General features: G+C 47.5%; 1 protein-coding gene across 5 annotated transcripts in view; it reads left to right on the top strand.

Moving 5' to 3' along the window:
- Window positions 1–4,040: 4,040 nt before the first annotated feature.
- LOC149440896 (class I histocompatibility antigen, F10 alpha chain-like) overlaps window positions 4,041–17,966 on the top strand; it is a 90,105-nt gene continuing 76,179 nt past the window's right edge. For 3 of the 5 annotated variants that reach the window (XM_089658005.1, XM_089658009.1, XM_089658008.1), the window contains exon 1: window positions 4,041–4,171. In XM_089658005.1, the coding sequence (XP_089514131.1) occupies window positions 4,123–4,171 (49 nt within the window). In that variant the 5' untranslated portion in view covers window positions 4,041–4,122. Of the gene's footprint in view, window positions 4,172–7,589; window positions 7,727–10,717; window positions 10,856–17,966 lie in introns of those variants that run through there. The other 2 variants (XM_089658007.1, XM_089658006.1) reach the window with 2 other exon arrangements.

The following is a 17,966-nucleotide window of genomic DNA, read 5'->3' on the forward strand; positions in this document are numbered from 1 at the left end:
GGCCAGTATGGTGTACAGACTTCTGCCTCGACAACATGGGCTGCTCACCACGAAGGCTCCCCCCGCACAGTCTCTGCACACGGTCCCTCTGCCCTGTTTACACCCATACCAGCATACTGAGCGGTGCAGACCCTGCCCCTATCCCTGTCCCACTCTCATTATCTCATTGTGGGGATACTGCTGGGCCTGGGTTGCCCCTGGATATGAGTGTGCGGTGCGTGTTCGCTCCTGGTGAAGTGTCCTTCCCATCGCCCGCCATCGTACAAGGATGTGGCTCTATCAGAGGATGAGTTCCTGCAGATGCAGGGAGGGGGACCCCAGGGAGTGACATCACTCCTAGTAGTGTGGCTGATGTCATACTGTGCCTGCAGACTGAAATTTCAGCTGTTATGACCATCTGTCATCCCCTTCCTGATAAGTGCGGAGGAGCCCTGGGAACCCAGAGGACACATTACAGGCAAGGAGACCTGTGCTGGATGTGCCAAGATCCCCTGTGCTATGGTGTCACAGAAGCATCAGGTTTTGTGTGTCATTGTGCCGGTGTTGTCACTGCACCTAGTAATAGTGTTGTCATTGCACTGTTATATACTGTATATATATATTCCACAGATGGTTCACAGCCAGGGGTGTCAGGGATGTACCGGGGGTCACAGTGCTCATTGTGTGTGAGCGGCTTGTATGTTTGGCAGTGCCGGGCCGAGGCTTAGCAGAGGGCTATGCCGCTTAGGGAGGCTGCAGAGGCAGTTCATGACTATGTTATTGAAGGTCCTCTATAACCTCTTCCTGACCACGCTATAGCCAACAGACGCCTACAGAGTGATCAGCTGGTCCTGGGAGAGCATCCATGGATGTCCTCCCAGAATCACCTCCCCCCCCCCCCCCCCATGTGCCATCTGCAATCATGTGCCCAAGTAGGGGGCCAATCAGAGCTGACTTTTACATGTGACCAGCTGTGTCCAATCACAGCTGATCACATATGTTGGAAGGCAACATGTTTCTATATCAGACATTTGTAGATTCTGCCTGGCTGGTTGTCAAAGAACTATTTGGCTTATTAAATGTTATCTTGTCAAGAGAAGCAATTATTTATGACAGGATGGGTGTAACAAAAGTCTGAATACCAAAACCCTTGTCCTGGGTGTTCACACATACCCCCTAGTGGTGGGGCATGGAGATAAGAGAGCCTCAGCCTAGCCCTAGACTCACCAGCCACAGGAGTAACAAAAGGACATATTATATGGCTTCTAGCCAGAAGTGATTGACCTGGGACTGAGCATGGTTGGCAATACAACAGTGCCCCCTGGTGGAGTATTGTTGGCAATACAGCAGTGCCCCCTGGTGGAGTGTTGTTGGCAATACAACAGTGCCCCCTGGTGGAGTATTGTTGGCAATACAGCAGTGCCCCCTGGTAGAGACGACCTACTTCCGGAAGTAATCTTACACTTCCTAATGAATAAGGAGGGCAGCCCCTTATGAGTTATGGATGTTTGCTCATTGGATGGAGAACTACACCAGGCGGTTCAAGGGTATGTGTGTGGGTAGTGCTTGAGAGGGCCTTTAAATCTAGTGTTGGTCATGTTTCTGGCCTTTTTCCGCTCTGACTTAGGACTAGCTAAAAGATACTCAGCTTTGAGGTCGAACTTACGTAACGTATCATCTTTACTATTATTTCTATATACTCTGTAATATTGGTTTAGATTTCTCTGTTAGGGTTTTACTTTTTTTTATAAATAAATAAGACTTTGCTTCTTTGAGTTTGTGTTTGTTATTATAGCTAATATTGCAGTGTATTCCTTCCTTCAATATTGTCAAAGCTTATATATATAATAACTAATTATAGGAATAATAGTACATAATTGTATAATAAATAGAGGGATTCCAAGAAACCACCCCCTTATTGTTTACTTCAACATGTAAACAGGAAATGCCAATTATCGGTAGTCCTCTCCTCTGACAGCGAGTGAGGAGAGCCGGTAAGTGGCATTTATTAGGGGGACATCCACACTGATCATCAGTGTAGCCCCATCAGTGCGGACAATAGTACCCATCTGTGCTGGATTTCAGTGCCCATCTGTGCTGGATTTCAGTGCCCATCTGTGCTGGATTTCAGTGTCCATCAGTGCTGGCTTTCAGTGCCCATCTGTGCTGCCTTTCAGTGTCCATCAGTGCCCATCTTTGCTGCTTTTCAGTGCCCATCTGTGCTGGCTTTCAATGCCCATCTGTGCTGGCTTTCAGTGCCTCCTCAGTGATGCCTATTAGTGTCCATCAGTGATGCATGTCAGTGCCCATCAGTGGCGCCTCATCAGTGCCGCCTAAAATACAGCCACTTCCCTGTTCCTCGGTCCGGCGGTGTCCTCACCACAGCTGGTTTCACTCTTCGTCTTCCCTGGATCCGGCATCTTCAGTGTGGGCAGCCGGCTTACAGCTTGCGGATTCACAGCCGGGTGCCCGCTGTGCATGCGCACGAAACGCTGCGCTTTGTGAATGGCCCTGTTGTCTTCTGGGACCTGTCACGTGTCCCACAAGACTATGGGGGGGGGGGAATAATTTCCGCTTGCCTAGGTGATCGCAGTGGGAGTGGGTACCTGTCAAATTCGGGTACCTGCTACTCTCCCTCCCACTCCCCAAAGGTGCCGATCCTTAATGGGGAGCGGGGGACAAAGGCTTAAAGCGGAACTTCCCATTTTGGGTGGAGCTCCACTTTAATAATAAACTCCCGCCCACTTTTGTATCCCTCCGCCCGAGCAATATAGAAGAGGCCAGGACCTGTCACTGGATGGCCTAAGCTGCCGGCAGGAGGAGACACAGAACAGTGTTGGAGACCCACCCCTCCCCCTACCTCCTCCCCAGCAGCTCGGTCCAGGAGATGACAGTGAGGACTCCGACATCCCCAGCACCCCCCAGGCAGTGGGAGTTGGGGGGAGGGGGTGCAGCCAGCCTCAGCCCCCCTTCATTCTACTAGTGAAGTGTCAGCAATGGATGTGAGCGCTGTGCTGGGGTCGGGGATTTCCACACCTGCTGGGCTATTATAGAAGGGAATAAAGTCTGCAATGGGCACATCTCCCTGGATTTCTGGCAGCACTGACTGTGAGATATCGGGATTAAATCTACACTGTCCAATGTCTCCCAGTCAGGACCCGGCCAATGAAAACAGAGACACTTCTACTTCTATCTACAATGTTAGAACAAAGTGCTGTGTGCCGACAAAGATGGCGTCTCTGTATTCATGTGGCATTGTCCTGACTGCCAGAAATTACACAATGTCGTTGTAGACCCAATGTGTCCCAGTCAGTGCTTGCTGACACCATCATCCATCATCGCATCGCACGCCGCATTTTTCACAATTAATGTTGAGCCACACCCATAACTGAATGCCCCACCCCCAAATAAAATGATACTCCGTCCACACCACCTTTCTGCACATACAAGGAAAAAAGCGTCCCTAAAAAGTTTTTGGGAAATGTTGGCAACAATGCCATTAGAGCAGCCTATCAGTGCCCATCAGTGCAGCCTCATCAGTACCCATCAGTGCCGCCTCATCAGTGCCCATCAGTGTCGCCTCATCAATGCCCATAAGTGCAGCCTCATTACAGTGATGGTGCGGTGGTCCTCTTTCAGTGCCAATCTGTGCTGGTTTTCAGTGCCTTCTCAGTGATGCCTGTCAGTGCCACCTATCAATGCCCATCAGTGCCACATATCAGAGCAGTCTCATCAGTGCCCCCTCATGAATTCCCATCAGTGCCCATCAGAGTGATGTTGCAGTGTCAGTGGGCGGGATGGCATCAGTGGGCGGTGCGCTGTCCACTAGTGGGTGGGGCGGTGTTAGTGGGCGGGGCGGTGGTCCTCTGGTGGGAGGAGATTGGACATTTGTGTTCACATCACATTTCTCTTTCACTTTCCCCTTCTAAACATTGCATTGAGCCATCCTGAGCACACTGCCTCTACCCGGCAACTGATGATCAGCTCTGAGTTCATTTTCCTATTGGACAGGAAGCCAAAATCATCCAATCAGCACACAGCTCCGCCCTCCTGTATACAGAGTCGTGACTCACCGTGTGACTCTCCCCGAGCTGTGTGCGGTGGACGGAGCTGAGCTTTGGGGTCTCTGTGAGGAGGAAGAAGATGATCCCCCTCATCCTGATTATTATCGGGGTCTCCGGGGTGTATGGAGGTGAGTCTGGGGGGGAGGGGCTGTTATTTATAAATATGATGTCATTTATTTCCTGATATTAGGAGAGACAATGTTCTATATTAGTGATGTCACAGCTGTACGGATATCTCCTGTATATGGAGAGTAGTGATGTCACACCTGTACAGATATCTCCTGTATATGGGGAGCGGTGATGTCACACCTGTACAGATATCTCCTGTATATGGAGAGTAGTGATGTCACACCTGTACGGATATCTCCTGTATATGGGGAGTGGTGATGTCACACCTCTACAGATATCTCCTGTATATGGAGAGTGGTGATGTCACACCTGTACGGATATCTCCTGTATATGGAGAGTAGTGATGTCACACCTGTACAGATATCACTTGTATATGGAGAGTGGTGATGTCACGCCTGTACAATTATCTCCTCTATATTGAGAGTGGTGATGTCACACCTGTACGGATATCTCCTGTATATGGAGAGTAGTGATGTCACAACTGTACAGATATCTCCTGTATATGGAGAGTGGATGATGTCACAACTGTACAGATATCTCCTGTATATGGAGAGTGGTGATGTCACAACTGTACAGATATCTCCTGTATATGGAGAGTGGTGATGTCACACCTGTACGGATATCCCCTGTATATGGAGAGTGATGATGTCACACCTGTACGGCTATCCCCTGTATATGGAGAGTGGTGATGTCACACCTGTACGGATATCCCCTGTATATGGAGAGTGGTGATGTCACAACTGTACAGATATCTCCTGTATATGGAGAGTGGTTGATGTCACAACTGTACAGATATCTCCTGTATATGGAGAGTGGTGATGTCACAACTGTACAGATATCTCCTGTATATGGAGAGTGGTGATGTCACACCTGTACGGATATCCCCTGTATATGGGGAGTGATGATGTCACACCTGTACGGATATCCCTTGTATATGGAGAGTGGTGATGTCACACCTGTACGGATATCCCCTGTATATGGAGAGTGGTGATGTCACACCTGTATAGATATAGATATAAATGTACAGGGGTGTACAGCCCTCCCCCCCCCCCTCTATGACCAGCTATATGCTCTACCAGGAAATGCTGCAGTTTTCCTCTAGACATATCACACGCTCGCTCAGCATTCTTCCGCTCAGCCGGAATCCTCACAAAGCCGTATTTTCTGCGTTACAATTTGATATAAAATACCTCGTAGCGTTTTTCTAACATTTGTTTGCAATTCACAAAACCCCCCAATACTAAAACACGGCGTGCGGCATTTATCTCAGGACGTGATATCCAGGGGGATGGATACAGTGGGGAAGGATTAGAACCCCGGTCAGTTTTTATTGGTAATAAAGAGGTAAAATAATTTAGGGACAGTTCCCACTACATGCATTTCTGCCGGGGTCACACTACATGCGTTTTTGCCGGGTTCACACTACATGCGTTTCTGCCGGGTTCACACTACATCCGTTTTTGCCGGGTTCACACTGATGCGGTGCGACACATTGCATGGGATCCACACAGGAACCACACTGCATTCCTGTGCAAATCACATGCGGTCTCTGTGGGGTGCAGTTTGAGCCGTACATTTTTTATGGCTCAGATCGCTCCGCATCCGCACCAAAATAGTGCAGGACCCTTTTTTGTCCGCACTAGAATCGGATTGCAGGATATTCACACCCATGTGATCCGATTCTGCACATCGCACCGCGTTTTGTGATACGATTTTGGGTGTTATCTTAACATTCACACCTGCCGGGGTCACATGAATGGGGTGCGATCAAGATGTGGTGCGGGAATCTCACGGAAAGTGGAGTGAATCCCACACACCGCATCAGTGTGAACTTGAGCTCAGGGTGCTTTTTTTCTGCATTCAAAACGCACAGAAAGTAGGTTATATGGTTGTCAATGTCTGTTCTGCTCTGTGATTGGACGATCTGTGCCACTCTGTAATTGGGGGATCTGTGCCGACCTGTGATTGGACGGTCTGTGCCGACCTGTGGTTGGGGGGGTCTGTTCCGACCTGTGATTGGACGGTCTGTGCCGCTCTGTGATTGTGGGGCCTGTGCTGCTCTGTGATTGGTTTGTGAATGGCCCCGTAGTCTTCTGGAACCTGTCACATGTTCCAGAAGACTACAGGGAGGGAGGGAGGGGGGAAGACAACTTCCGCTTTCAATCGCCTAGGTGATCACAGCAGAATTGGGAGCGGGTACCTGTCACATTTGGGTATCTGCTCCCCCCCCCCCCGCCCCGCCCAATCCTTAATGGGGAGTGGAGGGACAAAGGCTTACAGCAGAACTTCCCGTTGTGGGTGGAGCTCTGCTTTAATAATAAACTCCCGACCACTTTTGTATCCCTCCGCCAGAGCAATGTAGACGAGACCGGGACCTGTCACTGGATGGCCTAAGCTGCCGGCAAGAGGAGACCCATCCCTCCTCCTACCTCCTCCCCAGGAGATGACAGTGAGGACTCCAACATCCCCAGCACCCCCGAGGCAGTGGCAGTTGGGGGGGGGGGGTGCAGCCAGCCTCAGCCCCCCTTCATTCTACTAGTGAAGTGTCAGCAATGGAGGTGAGCGCTGTGCTGGGGCCGGGGATTTCCACACCTGCTGGGCTATTCTAGAAGGGAATGAAGTCTGCAATGGGCACATCTCTCCGGATTTCTGGCAGCACTGACTGTGAGATATCGGGATTAAATCTACACGGTCCAATGTCTCCCAGTCAGGACACGGCCAATGAAAATGGAGACACTTCCACTTCTATCTACAATGTTAGAACAAAGTGCTGTGTGCCGACAAAGATGGCGTCTCTGTATTCATGTGGCATTGTCCTGACTGCCAGAAATTACACAGTGTGCTTGTAAACCCAATGTGTCCCAGTCAGTGCTTGCTGACGCCATCATCCATCATCGCACGCCGCATTTTTCACAACTGATGTTGATCCACACCCACAACTGAATGCCCCACCCCCAATTAAAATGATACTCCGCCCACACCGCCTTTCTGGACATACAGGGGGAAAAAAGTGTCCCTAAAAATTTTTGGGAAATGTTGGCAACAATGCCATTACAGCAGCCCATCAGTGTCGCCTCATCAGAGTGACAGTGCGGTGGACCTCTTTCAGTGCCCATCTGTGCTGCATATCGGTGCAATCTCATCAGTGTCTTCTCATGAGTGCCCATTAGTGCGGCCTATCAGTGCCCATCAGATTGATGTTGCAGTGTCAGTGGGCGGGGCGGTGGCCCTCTGGTGGGAGGAGATTGGACATTTGTGTACATCACATTTCTCTTTCACTCTCCTCTTCTATACATTGCATTGAGCCATCCTGAGCACACTCCCTCTACCCGGCAACTGGTGACAGCCCTGAGTTAATTTTCTTATTGGTCAGAGAGCCAAAATCATCCAATCAGCACACAGCTCCGCCCTCCTCTACACAGAGTCCTCACTCATCGTGTGACTCTCCCCGGGCTGTGTGAGGTGGGTGGAGCTGAGTTTTGGGGTCTCTGTGAGGAGGAAGAAGATGATCCCCCTCATCCTGATTATTATCGGGGTGTCCGTGGTGTATGGAGGTGAGTCTGGGGGGGAGGGGCTGTTATTTATAAATATGATGTCATAAATTTCCTGATATTAGGAGAGAATGTTATATATTAGTGATGTCACACCTGTACGGATATCCCCTGTATATGGGGAGTGGTGATGTCACACCTGTACGGATATCTCCTGTATATGGGGAGTGGTGATGTCACACCTGTACAGATATCTCCTGTATATGGGGAGTGGTGATGTCACACCTGTACAGATATCCCCTGTATATGGGGAGTAGTGATGTCACACCTGTACGGATATCTCCTGTATATGGGGAGTAGTGATGTCACACCTGTACTGATATCTCCTGTATATGGGGAGTGGTGATGTCACACCTGTACGGATATCTCCTGTATATGGGGAGTAGTGATGTCACACCTGTACAGATATCTCCTGTATATGGGGAGCGGTGATGTCACACCTGTACGGATATCTCCTGTATATGGAGAGCGGTGATGTCACACCTGTACGGATATCTCCTGTATATGGAGAGTGGTGATGTCACACCTGTATGGATATCTCCTGTATGTGGGGAGTGGTGATGTCACACCTGTACGGACATCTCCCGTATATGGAGAGCGGTGATGTCACACCTGTACGGATATTTCCTGTATATGGGGAGTAGTGTGATGTCACACACAGATATAAATGTACAGGGGTGTACAGCCCCCCCCCCCCCCCTCTATGACCAGCTGTATGCTCTATCAGGAAATGCTGCAGGTTTCCTCTAGACATATCACACGCTCGCTCAGCATTCTACCGCTCAGCCGGAATCCTCACAAAGCCGTATTTTCTGCATTAGAATTTGATATAAAATACCTCGTAGTGTTTTTCTAACATTCTTTTGCAATTCACAAAACCCCCCAATACTAAAACAAGGCATGCGGCATTTATCTCAGGACGTGATATCCAGGGGGATGGATACAGTGGAGAAGGATTAGAACCCCTGTCAGTTTTTATTGCTAATAAAGAGGTAAAATAGTTTAGGGCCAGTTCACACTGCATGCGTTTCTGCCGGGGTCCCACTACATGCGTTTCTGCCGGGTTCACACTACATGCGTTTCTGCCGGGTTCACACTGATGCGGTGCGACACATCGCATGGGATCCACACAGGAACCACACTGCATTCCTGTGCAAATCACATGCGGTCTCTGTGGGGTGCAGTTTGAGCCGTACATTTTTTATGGCTCAGATCGCTCCGCATCCGCACCAAAATAGTACAGGACCCTTTTTTTGTCCGCACTAGAATCGGATTGCAGAATATTCACACCCATGTGATCCGATTCTGCACATCGCACCGCGTTTTGTGATACGATTTTGGGTGTTATCTTAACATTCACACCTGCCGGGGTCACATGAATGGGGTGCGATCAAGATGTGGTGCGGGAATCTCACGGAAAGTGGAGTGAATCCCACACACCGCATCAGTGTGAACTTGAGCTCAGGGTGCTTTTTTTCTGCATTCAAAACGCACAGAAAGTAGGTTATATGGTTGTCAATGTCTGTACTGCTCTGTGATTGGACGATCTGTGCCGACCTGTGATTGGACGGTCTGTGCCGACCTGTGATTGTGGGGCCTGTGCCGCTCTGTGATTGGTTTGTGAATGGCCCCGTAGTCTTCTGGAACCTGTCACATGTCCCAGAAGACTACGGGGAGGGAGGGGGGAAGACAACTTCCGCTTCCAATCGCCTAGGTGATCACAGCAGAATTGGGAGTGGGTACATGTCACATTTGGGTATCCGCTCCCCCCCCAATCCTTAATGGGGAGTGGGGGGACAAAGGCTTAAAGCGGAACTTCCCTTTTGGGTGGAGCTCTACTTTAATAATAAACTCCCGACCACTTTTGTATCCCTCCGCCGGAGCAATGTAGACGAGACCGGGACCTGTCACTGGATGGCATAAGCTGCCGGCAAGAGGAGACACAGAACGGTGTTGGAGACCCATCCCTCCCCCTATCTCCTCCCCAGAAGCTCGGTCCAGGAGATGACAGGGAGGACTCCGACATCCCCAGCACCCCCGAGGCAGTGGGAGTTGGGGGGAGGGGGTACAGCCAGCCTCAGCCCCCCTTCATTCTACTAGTGAAGTGTCAGCAATGGAGGTGAGCGCTGTGCTGGGGCCGGGGATTTCCACACCTGCTGGGCTATTATAGAAGGGAATAAAGTCTGCAATGGGCACATCTCTCCGGATTTCTGGCAGCACTGACTGGGAGATATCGGGATTAAATCTACACGGTCCAATGTCTCCCAGTCAGGACACGGCCAATGAAAATGGAGACACTTCTACTTCTATCTACAATGTTAGAACAAAGTGCTGTGTGCCAACAAAGATGGCGTCTCTGTATTCATGTGGCATTGTCCTGACTGCCAGAAATTACACAGTGTGCTTGTAAACCCAATGTGTCCCAGTCAGTGCTTGCTGACGCCATCATCCATCATCGCACGCCGCGTTTTTCACAACTGATGTTGATCCACACCCACAACTGAATGCCCCACCCTCAATTAAAATGATACTCCGCCCACACCACCTTTCTGGACATACAGGGGAAAAAAAGTGTCCCTAAAAATTTGTGGGAAATGTTGGCAACAATGCCATTAGAGCAGCCTATCAGTGCCCATCAGTGCAGCCTCATCAGTGCCCATCAGAGTGACGGTGCGGTGGACCTCTTTCAGTGCCCATCTGAGCTGCATATCAGTGCAACCTCATCAGTGCCTTCTCATGAGTGCCCATTAGTGCGGCCTATCAGTGCCCATCAGATTGATGTTGCAGTGTCGGTGGGCGGGGCGGTGGTCCTCTGGTGGGAGGAGATTGGACATTTGTGTACATCACATTTCTCTTTCATTTTCCTCTTCTATACATTGCATTGAGCCATCCTGAGCACACTCCCTCTACCCGGCAACTGGTGACAGCCCTGAGTTAATTTTCTTATTGGTCAGAGCCAAAATCATCCAATCAGCACACAGTTCCGCCCTCCTGTTCAAGAGTCCTGACTCACCATGTGACTCTCCCCGGGCTGTGTGAGGTGTACGGAGCTGAGTTTTGGGGTCTCTGTGAGGAGGAAGAAGATGATCCCCCTCATCCTGATTATTATGGGGGTCTCTGGGGTGTTTGGAGGTGAGTCGGGGGGGAGGGGCTGTTATTTATAAATAGGATGTCATATATTTCCTGATATTAGGAGAGACAATGTTATATAATTGTGATGTCACACCTGTACGGATATCTCCTGTATATGGGGAGTAGTGATGTCACACCTGTACAGATATCTCCTGTATATGGGGAGCAGTGATGTCACACCTGTACAGATATCCCCTGTATATGGGGAGTAGTGATGTCACACCTGTACAGATATCCCCTGTATATGGGGAGTAGTGATGTCACACCTGTACGGATATCCCCTGTATATGGGGAGTAGTGATGTCACACCTGTACAGATATCCCCTGTATATGGGGAGTAGTGATGTCACACCTGTACGGATATCCCCTGTATATGGGGAGTAGTGATGTCACACCTGTACGGATATCTCCTGTATATGGAGAGTGGTGATGTCACACCTGTACGGATATCACCTTTATATGGGGAGTAGTGATGTCACACCTGTACAGATATCTCCTGTATATGGGGAGTGGTGAGGTCACACCTGTACGGATATCTCCTGTATATGGGGAGTGGTGATGTCACACCTGTACGGATATCTCCTGTATATGGGGAGTAGTGATGTCACACCTGTACTGATATTTCCTGTATATGGGGAGTAGTGATGTTACACCTGCACAGATATAAATGTACAGGGGTGTACAGCCCCCCCCTATGACCAGCTGTATGCTGTACCAGGAAATGCTGCAGGTTTCCTCTAGACATATCACACGCTCGCTCAGCATTCTACCGCTCAGCCGGAATCCTCGCAAAACCGTATTTTCTGCTTTACAATTTGATATAAAATACCTCGTAGCATTTTTCTAACATTTTTTTGCAATTCACAAAAAAAAACCCCAATACTAAAACAAGGCGTGCGGCATTTATCTCAGGACGTGATATCCAGGGGGATGGATACAGTGGAGGAGGATTAGAACCCCTGTCAGGTTTTATTGCTAATAAAGAGGTAATGTTGTTGGATTGGATGGTGACAATAGTGGATCTGCACGGCATCTGAGCACCCAAACCAAACACAATATTTCATTCATTTTTATCATACAGAGCAAGCTCCCTGTAACGGACATGTAAGATTTGAGTGAAAATATGGTATCATAGCCATAACAGGTTGAGTAGATTAGATTATGTCAGGCCCTTTCATTGCAAAGGTGTGTTCAGGAACAGTTTGCTAATTAGGATGTATATTGAGCCCCTGGGCAGTAGGGAAATGAATAGATGGTACAAACAAGAGGTCATCAATTGATCTGGGATCAGATGTGTATGTAAACACAATTACACAATAGGCCTTACAGACTCAATCATCAATTAGCATTAATTAGCATTAATTAGCCTAAAGCCAGGTTCCTGGAGGTGACACCTTTGTGTTAATGAGATTATCACTTGCTGGGAAAACCTGTTTAGGAACTTGTTATAGGAGACAGGAGGGCTAGGTTTGTGCATTCATCAAAGGGGTATGTTTAATCTCTTATAAAAGATGAAATATTAGTTGGAGAGAGATGGAAATGCTTCCGTTGCGCAGGGCCTGCTGTACGCTGCATTTGCATATGAAAATCATATTTGTGGCTTGGGGAGAAAGCCAGGAAAAGGCATGGAATGGTTAGATGACGTGGGGGTGCGACAGTCTGATGGTGTTTGGTACTGTTGCGATCGGGCTGACGCGCTGGTGTCAGAAATCCAATCCCCGACTTGGTGTTCAGGCCAGTCTTGGCCCAATTGAACTTAGGCAGGTCCATGCACAGTACCTCTTGTGGGCAGGTCAGGACCACCTCCCCAGGGTCAATTGGCTGAAGACTAATGTCCCGCCCATGTCCTAATCCCAATAAATTGGGTACACGGACATTTGGACATTTGTGATTCGTACGGAGCTGGTTCGATTGACCAATGGATTGCTAAGTTTCTGGCTTGCTCCAGCCGCAGGGTAAAGTGTTATTCTGTCTTTTTATTCCCTTTTATTTTATAGTAATTAGTCATTTGGGTGTCTTCTTATATCTTTTGTATTTTCTGTAACTTTTTATCTTTTGTACATATTTTATGCACTGCCCACTTTGGGAAATTAAATCTTAAAATTAATTAGTGAACTTCTGTGTATTTAAGCACGGGCTCATATCTTCGGAGAGATTAGATTGTATTGTATTTAGTGCCTTTAAAACGCTCGGTTAAGCTCATTGCCAATCTATATGCAATTGCTCTGTGTGTGGGCAGATTGTAAAAGATAACAGATCGGCCAGACAGAGATCTGTGTGTGTGGGGTGTCTCAACAGACCATTCTGCGGATAAACTGTTGGGTGGTGGCAGGCTACCTTTTGTGGTGTGTCTGGTGTGGGGTGTGTGGACAGTGGAAGGGTTATCAACACCCGGGTTCAAGCTAGGATAACTGAAGGGACCTTAGAAGGGTGTGTGATTACTAAGCTGGTCCTCAACTCTAATCAGGGCACCAGGTTGTATGTAAGATCGTATCTGCCAGTGTCTGGTCGACCAGCTGGATTGGAGTGGAGTCTCCATCTGGTGGTGGCCAGAGGTAGTGCGGGCTGTGAAATTGTATCACGGCTGATCTTATATACGGTTTGAGATATTCTAGTGTAAATCCCCTTTATTCCCCCTCTTTACCACCCTGTCGCAGCCGCATGTGTGCGTCACGGTTAGCTAGTCGCTGTGGGCGTGGCGTGTGGTGGACACGTGACAGGGTGATCGTTAACGGATCCTTGACACTCCCCCATCCCTCTATGTCTCCATGCTTTATTTTGCTGAGAAATCACTTAGAAAAACATACCGAAGGCTTTTCTGGCCGTGGCCATTTTGAGTAAGGGCAAATAATATAATTCATGTAGCATATACAGGTGAAACTCGAAAAATTAGAATATGGTGCAAAAGTTCATTTATTTCAGTAATGCAACTTAAAAGGTGAAACTAATATATGAGATAGACTCATTACATGCAAAGCAAGATAGTTCAAGCCGTGATTTGCCATCATTGTGATGATTATGGCTTACAGTTCATGAAAACCCCAAATCCACAATCTCAGAAAATGAGAATATTGTGAAAAGGTGCAATATTCTCGGCTCAAAGTGTCCCACTCTAATCAGATAATTAAGCCATAACACCTGCAAAGGGTTCCTGAGCCTTTAAATGGTCTCTCAGTCTGGTTCAGTAGGAATCACAATCATGGGAAAGACTACTGAGCTGACAGTTGTGCAGAAAACCATCATTGACACCCTCCATAAGGAGGGAAAGCCTCAAAAGGTAATTGCAAAAGAAGTTGGATGTTCCCAAAGTGCTGTATCAAAGCACATTAATAGAAAGTTATGTGGAAGGGAAAAGTGCGGAAGAAAAAGGTGCACAAGCAGCAGGGAAGACCACAGTCTGTAGAGGTTTGTTAGGAAAAGGCCATTCAAAAGTGTTGGGGAGTTTCACAAGGAGTGGACTGAGGCTGGAGTCAGTGCATCAAGAGCCACCACACACAGACGGATTCTGGACATGGGCTTCAAATGTCGTATTCCTCTTGTCAAGCAGCTCCTGAACAACAAACAGCATCAGAAGCGTCTTACCTGGGCTAAAGAAAAACAGACCTGGTCTGTTGCTCAGTGGTCCAAAGTCCTCTTTTCTGATGAGAGTAACTTTTGCATCTCATTTGGAAACCAAGGACCCCGAGTATGGAGGAAGAATGGAGAGGCACAAGGACCCCGAGTATGGAGGAAGAATGGAGAGGTCCAAGGACCCCGAGTATGGAGGAAGAATGGAGAGGCACAAGGACCCCGAGTATGGAGGAAGAATGGAGAGGCACACACTGCAAGATGCTTGAAGTCATGTGTGAAGTTTCCACAGTCTGTGTTGATTTGGGGAGCCATGTCATCTGCTGGTGTTGGTCCACTGTGCTTCATTAAGTCCAGGGTCAATGCAGCCGTATACCAGGAGATTTTGGAGCACTTCATGCTTCCTTCCACAGACGAGCTTTATGGGGATGCTGACTTCATTTTCCAGCAGGACTTGGCTCCGCCCACACTGCCAAAAGCACCAAAACCTGGTTCAATGACCGTGGGATTACTGTGCTTGATTGGCCAGCAAATTCGCCTGGCCTGAACCTCACAGAGAATCTATGGGGCATTGCCAAGAGAAAGATGAGAGACATGAGACCGAACAATGCAGAAGAGCTGAAGGCCGCTATTGAAGCATCCTGGTCTTCCATAACACCTCAGCAGTGCCACAGGCTGATAGCTTCCATACCACGCCACATTGAGGCAGTAATTGCTGCAAAAGGGGCCCAAACCAAGTACTGAGTACATATGCATGCTTCTACTTTTCAGAGGTCCGATATTATTCTATGTACAATCCTTGTTTTATTGATTGCATGTAATATTCTCATTTTCTGAGATTGTGAATTTGGGGTTTTCATGAGCTGTAAGCCATAATCATCACAATGATGACAAATCACGGCTTGAACTATCTTGCTTTGCATGTAATGAGTCTATCTCATATATTAGTTTCACCTTTTAAGTTGCTGCACTGAAATAAATGAAATTTTGCACCATATTCTAATTTTTCGAGTTTCACCTGTACTTCCTGAAATCCATCTGCCCTTAGCTCAGGCATGCATAGGGTGCTTAGCTGAGAACTCCTCCTCTCCTCCCCTCCTGAAGACTTCTGGGATGTATTACATCATTTGCCTAGGCATGGTAACCAGGAAGTAACTGAAGAAATTAAAAAAAAAAAGTTTACAAGGAGTAAATATGATTTACCTTCCTATCTATTTACTAATGCTGGCAGCATAAAGATGAAATATAATCAATGTTGATTGGAGAGTGAAGATCCTCTTTAATACAAGGTTTGCCACCATTTGGACTAATGACTTCCTTACAGAATTAACCAAATTTCAGGGTCTCACTCCTGGAGAATGTTGGGGTTCTCCACCTTTTCACAGCCATATTGGGAAATGTCTGAAATCCATTAGGACGGCAATCTGACTTCTTGCTGATTAATCAGACCTTTGTGCGGTGCCTGTAATGGTGCCGTGCACTTCAGGTGGAATGTATCTCTCCATATCTGACATTTGTGGATCTCGGGGTGTTGGACGGCCCGCTTCGGTCTGACTGTATGAAGGGTCTGGTAATGTCCTCCCAATACCTCAATCCATCACACCTTTTGTTGGGTTCTCTTCTATTACTCTCTAGAGCCCGGTGGGGGTCAGACCTGGGGGAATAATGGATGAAGTTTTATGGGTCCAAACTAGCGTTTCTTTGTCTGCTAGTCACAAATTGCCACAACTTTTACTTTCCATCATTTTTATTGTTTTAGTAGAAAAGAAAAAAGAGTTACAAACATTTGATAAGACAGAGGACTGAGTAAGGCAGAAGGAATCGCCAACTAGGTACAAGTATACAGAGAACACGGCTCAGTGTCATAGAACTGAACTCTGCATAGATGGAATAGTTGGAGCCCCTCGTCTCTACAGAGAAATAGTCCGTGTCATGATTTGTAATAGTCCACATGGCTTATCAACCCCCTGGAATTCCTCCACAGGACAGGTATACATGACTCCCCTAATTGCTGTAAATGTGGGCTTCCCCCAAGTGACCTTATCCACCTGATATGCCAATGCCCAAAACTATTTAGATTCGTTTTTAGAAATGCGTCAGACAGAGGCTCCTTTGTGACGTCATCGCGTAAGAATTGCCATTTTTACTGTTCCTTGCTGCTTGAGGATTTTATGATCCCTATAAAGTTCATGATGGTTGTAAGTTCGGTTCTTTTTGTTCAATAAATGATCTTTTAAGTTATCTGCACTAAGAGGCGCCTTTTTTATTTTTACATGAGTTCATGTCAACCCTACGAGATCGGGACGGTCTGAGGAGTCTTTGATGATGTATGCGGTCTGACTTGAGTTAGATCTGGTAAGCCCCCAATTTGTCATCACGGTGGTGCAGGACTCACCTTGGTGGTTATATTGCAATGAAGATTTTTGGCTATTCATCACAAAACACGGGGACTGTTCTATAGACCCTCTAGGGACTGTTACACTTATGTCAGCCCTATTCACACCACAACTTCTGGCATTGGTTCACCATTGAGCACTTTCCCTGTTTATCGTTGGTTATGTAATAATTGTACACTATTTCTGTATTAATTCGTTTTTGTTTTTTATTTAGCGCAACACTAGAGATTTATTTGTATTTGTGATTTAGAGAGGATTTCTTCTTGGTGTGTTTGCTGGATTGTACATAATTTGGTTGGAGTATTTGCGTGGATTTATTATATTAAACTCAGTTAAAGTAACGCAGCGCCGTATCGCAAAAAATGGCCTGGTCAGGAAGGGGGGTAAATCCTCTGGAGGGAAAGTGGTTAAGGGGTCTCTTCTCTGGAGGGGGTGAGTTAGGCAGCAGGGCTGCATGTGCAGAAGGTTATGAATTCTGAGTACAATGTGGGGGTGATTTACTAAAACTGGAACGTGCAAAATCTGGAGCATCTCTGCATAGAAACCGATCAGCTTCCAGGTTGTATTGTCAAAGCTTAAGCCCTCGTGCACACTGGACGTTTGTACAGCGGCCTTTTTGTTGGCATTTGACCTTTTTTTTTCTACAGTCCATAAACTCCCCAGCATGTTATCCTAATCAACGTTTTTTAGCTGGAAAATAAAAACAAAACTAGTGGGCTTCTATAGGAGTTTTTTAGCTGTAAAAACGCAGCAAAATGCGATAAAACATGATAAACCGCCACAAACCTGCTTTTCTAGTCTTTTTTTTTACCCAAAAAATAACGCTAAAAACGCATACACAATAAACATGGGAAAACCCTGCTAATTGCGGAAAAACGCAGCTAAACGCTAATGCAAAAACGCTAAAAAAAAAGCTGAAAAACTTAACACAGCTAACATTACCAGCGTTATCAAAACGTCTAGTGTTCATGAGGGCTTCACTGCACCCGGCCAGTTCTGTGAGGGTGTCATGACGTCCTCCCAGACTGCGCCCTCCTGCGTGCCCCTGGGGCATGCACCCGGCGATCTCCGTGATTGTTGTGTCCTACGGACACAGCTGGTCCAATGACACAGCAGATCACCGGAAAATGCAGTTGCCTGATGATCAG

The sequence above is a fragment of the Staurois parvus genome, unplaced genomic scaffold, assembly GCF_062004578.1.
Source record: "Staurois parvus isolate SC_StPar_1 unplaced genomic scaffold, SC_StPar_1.0 ptg001049l, whole genome shotgun sequence".
NCBI lineage: Eukaryota > Metazoa > Chordata > Amphibia > Anura > Ranidae > Staurois > Staurois parvus.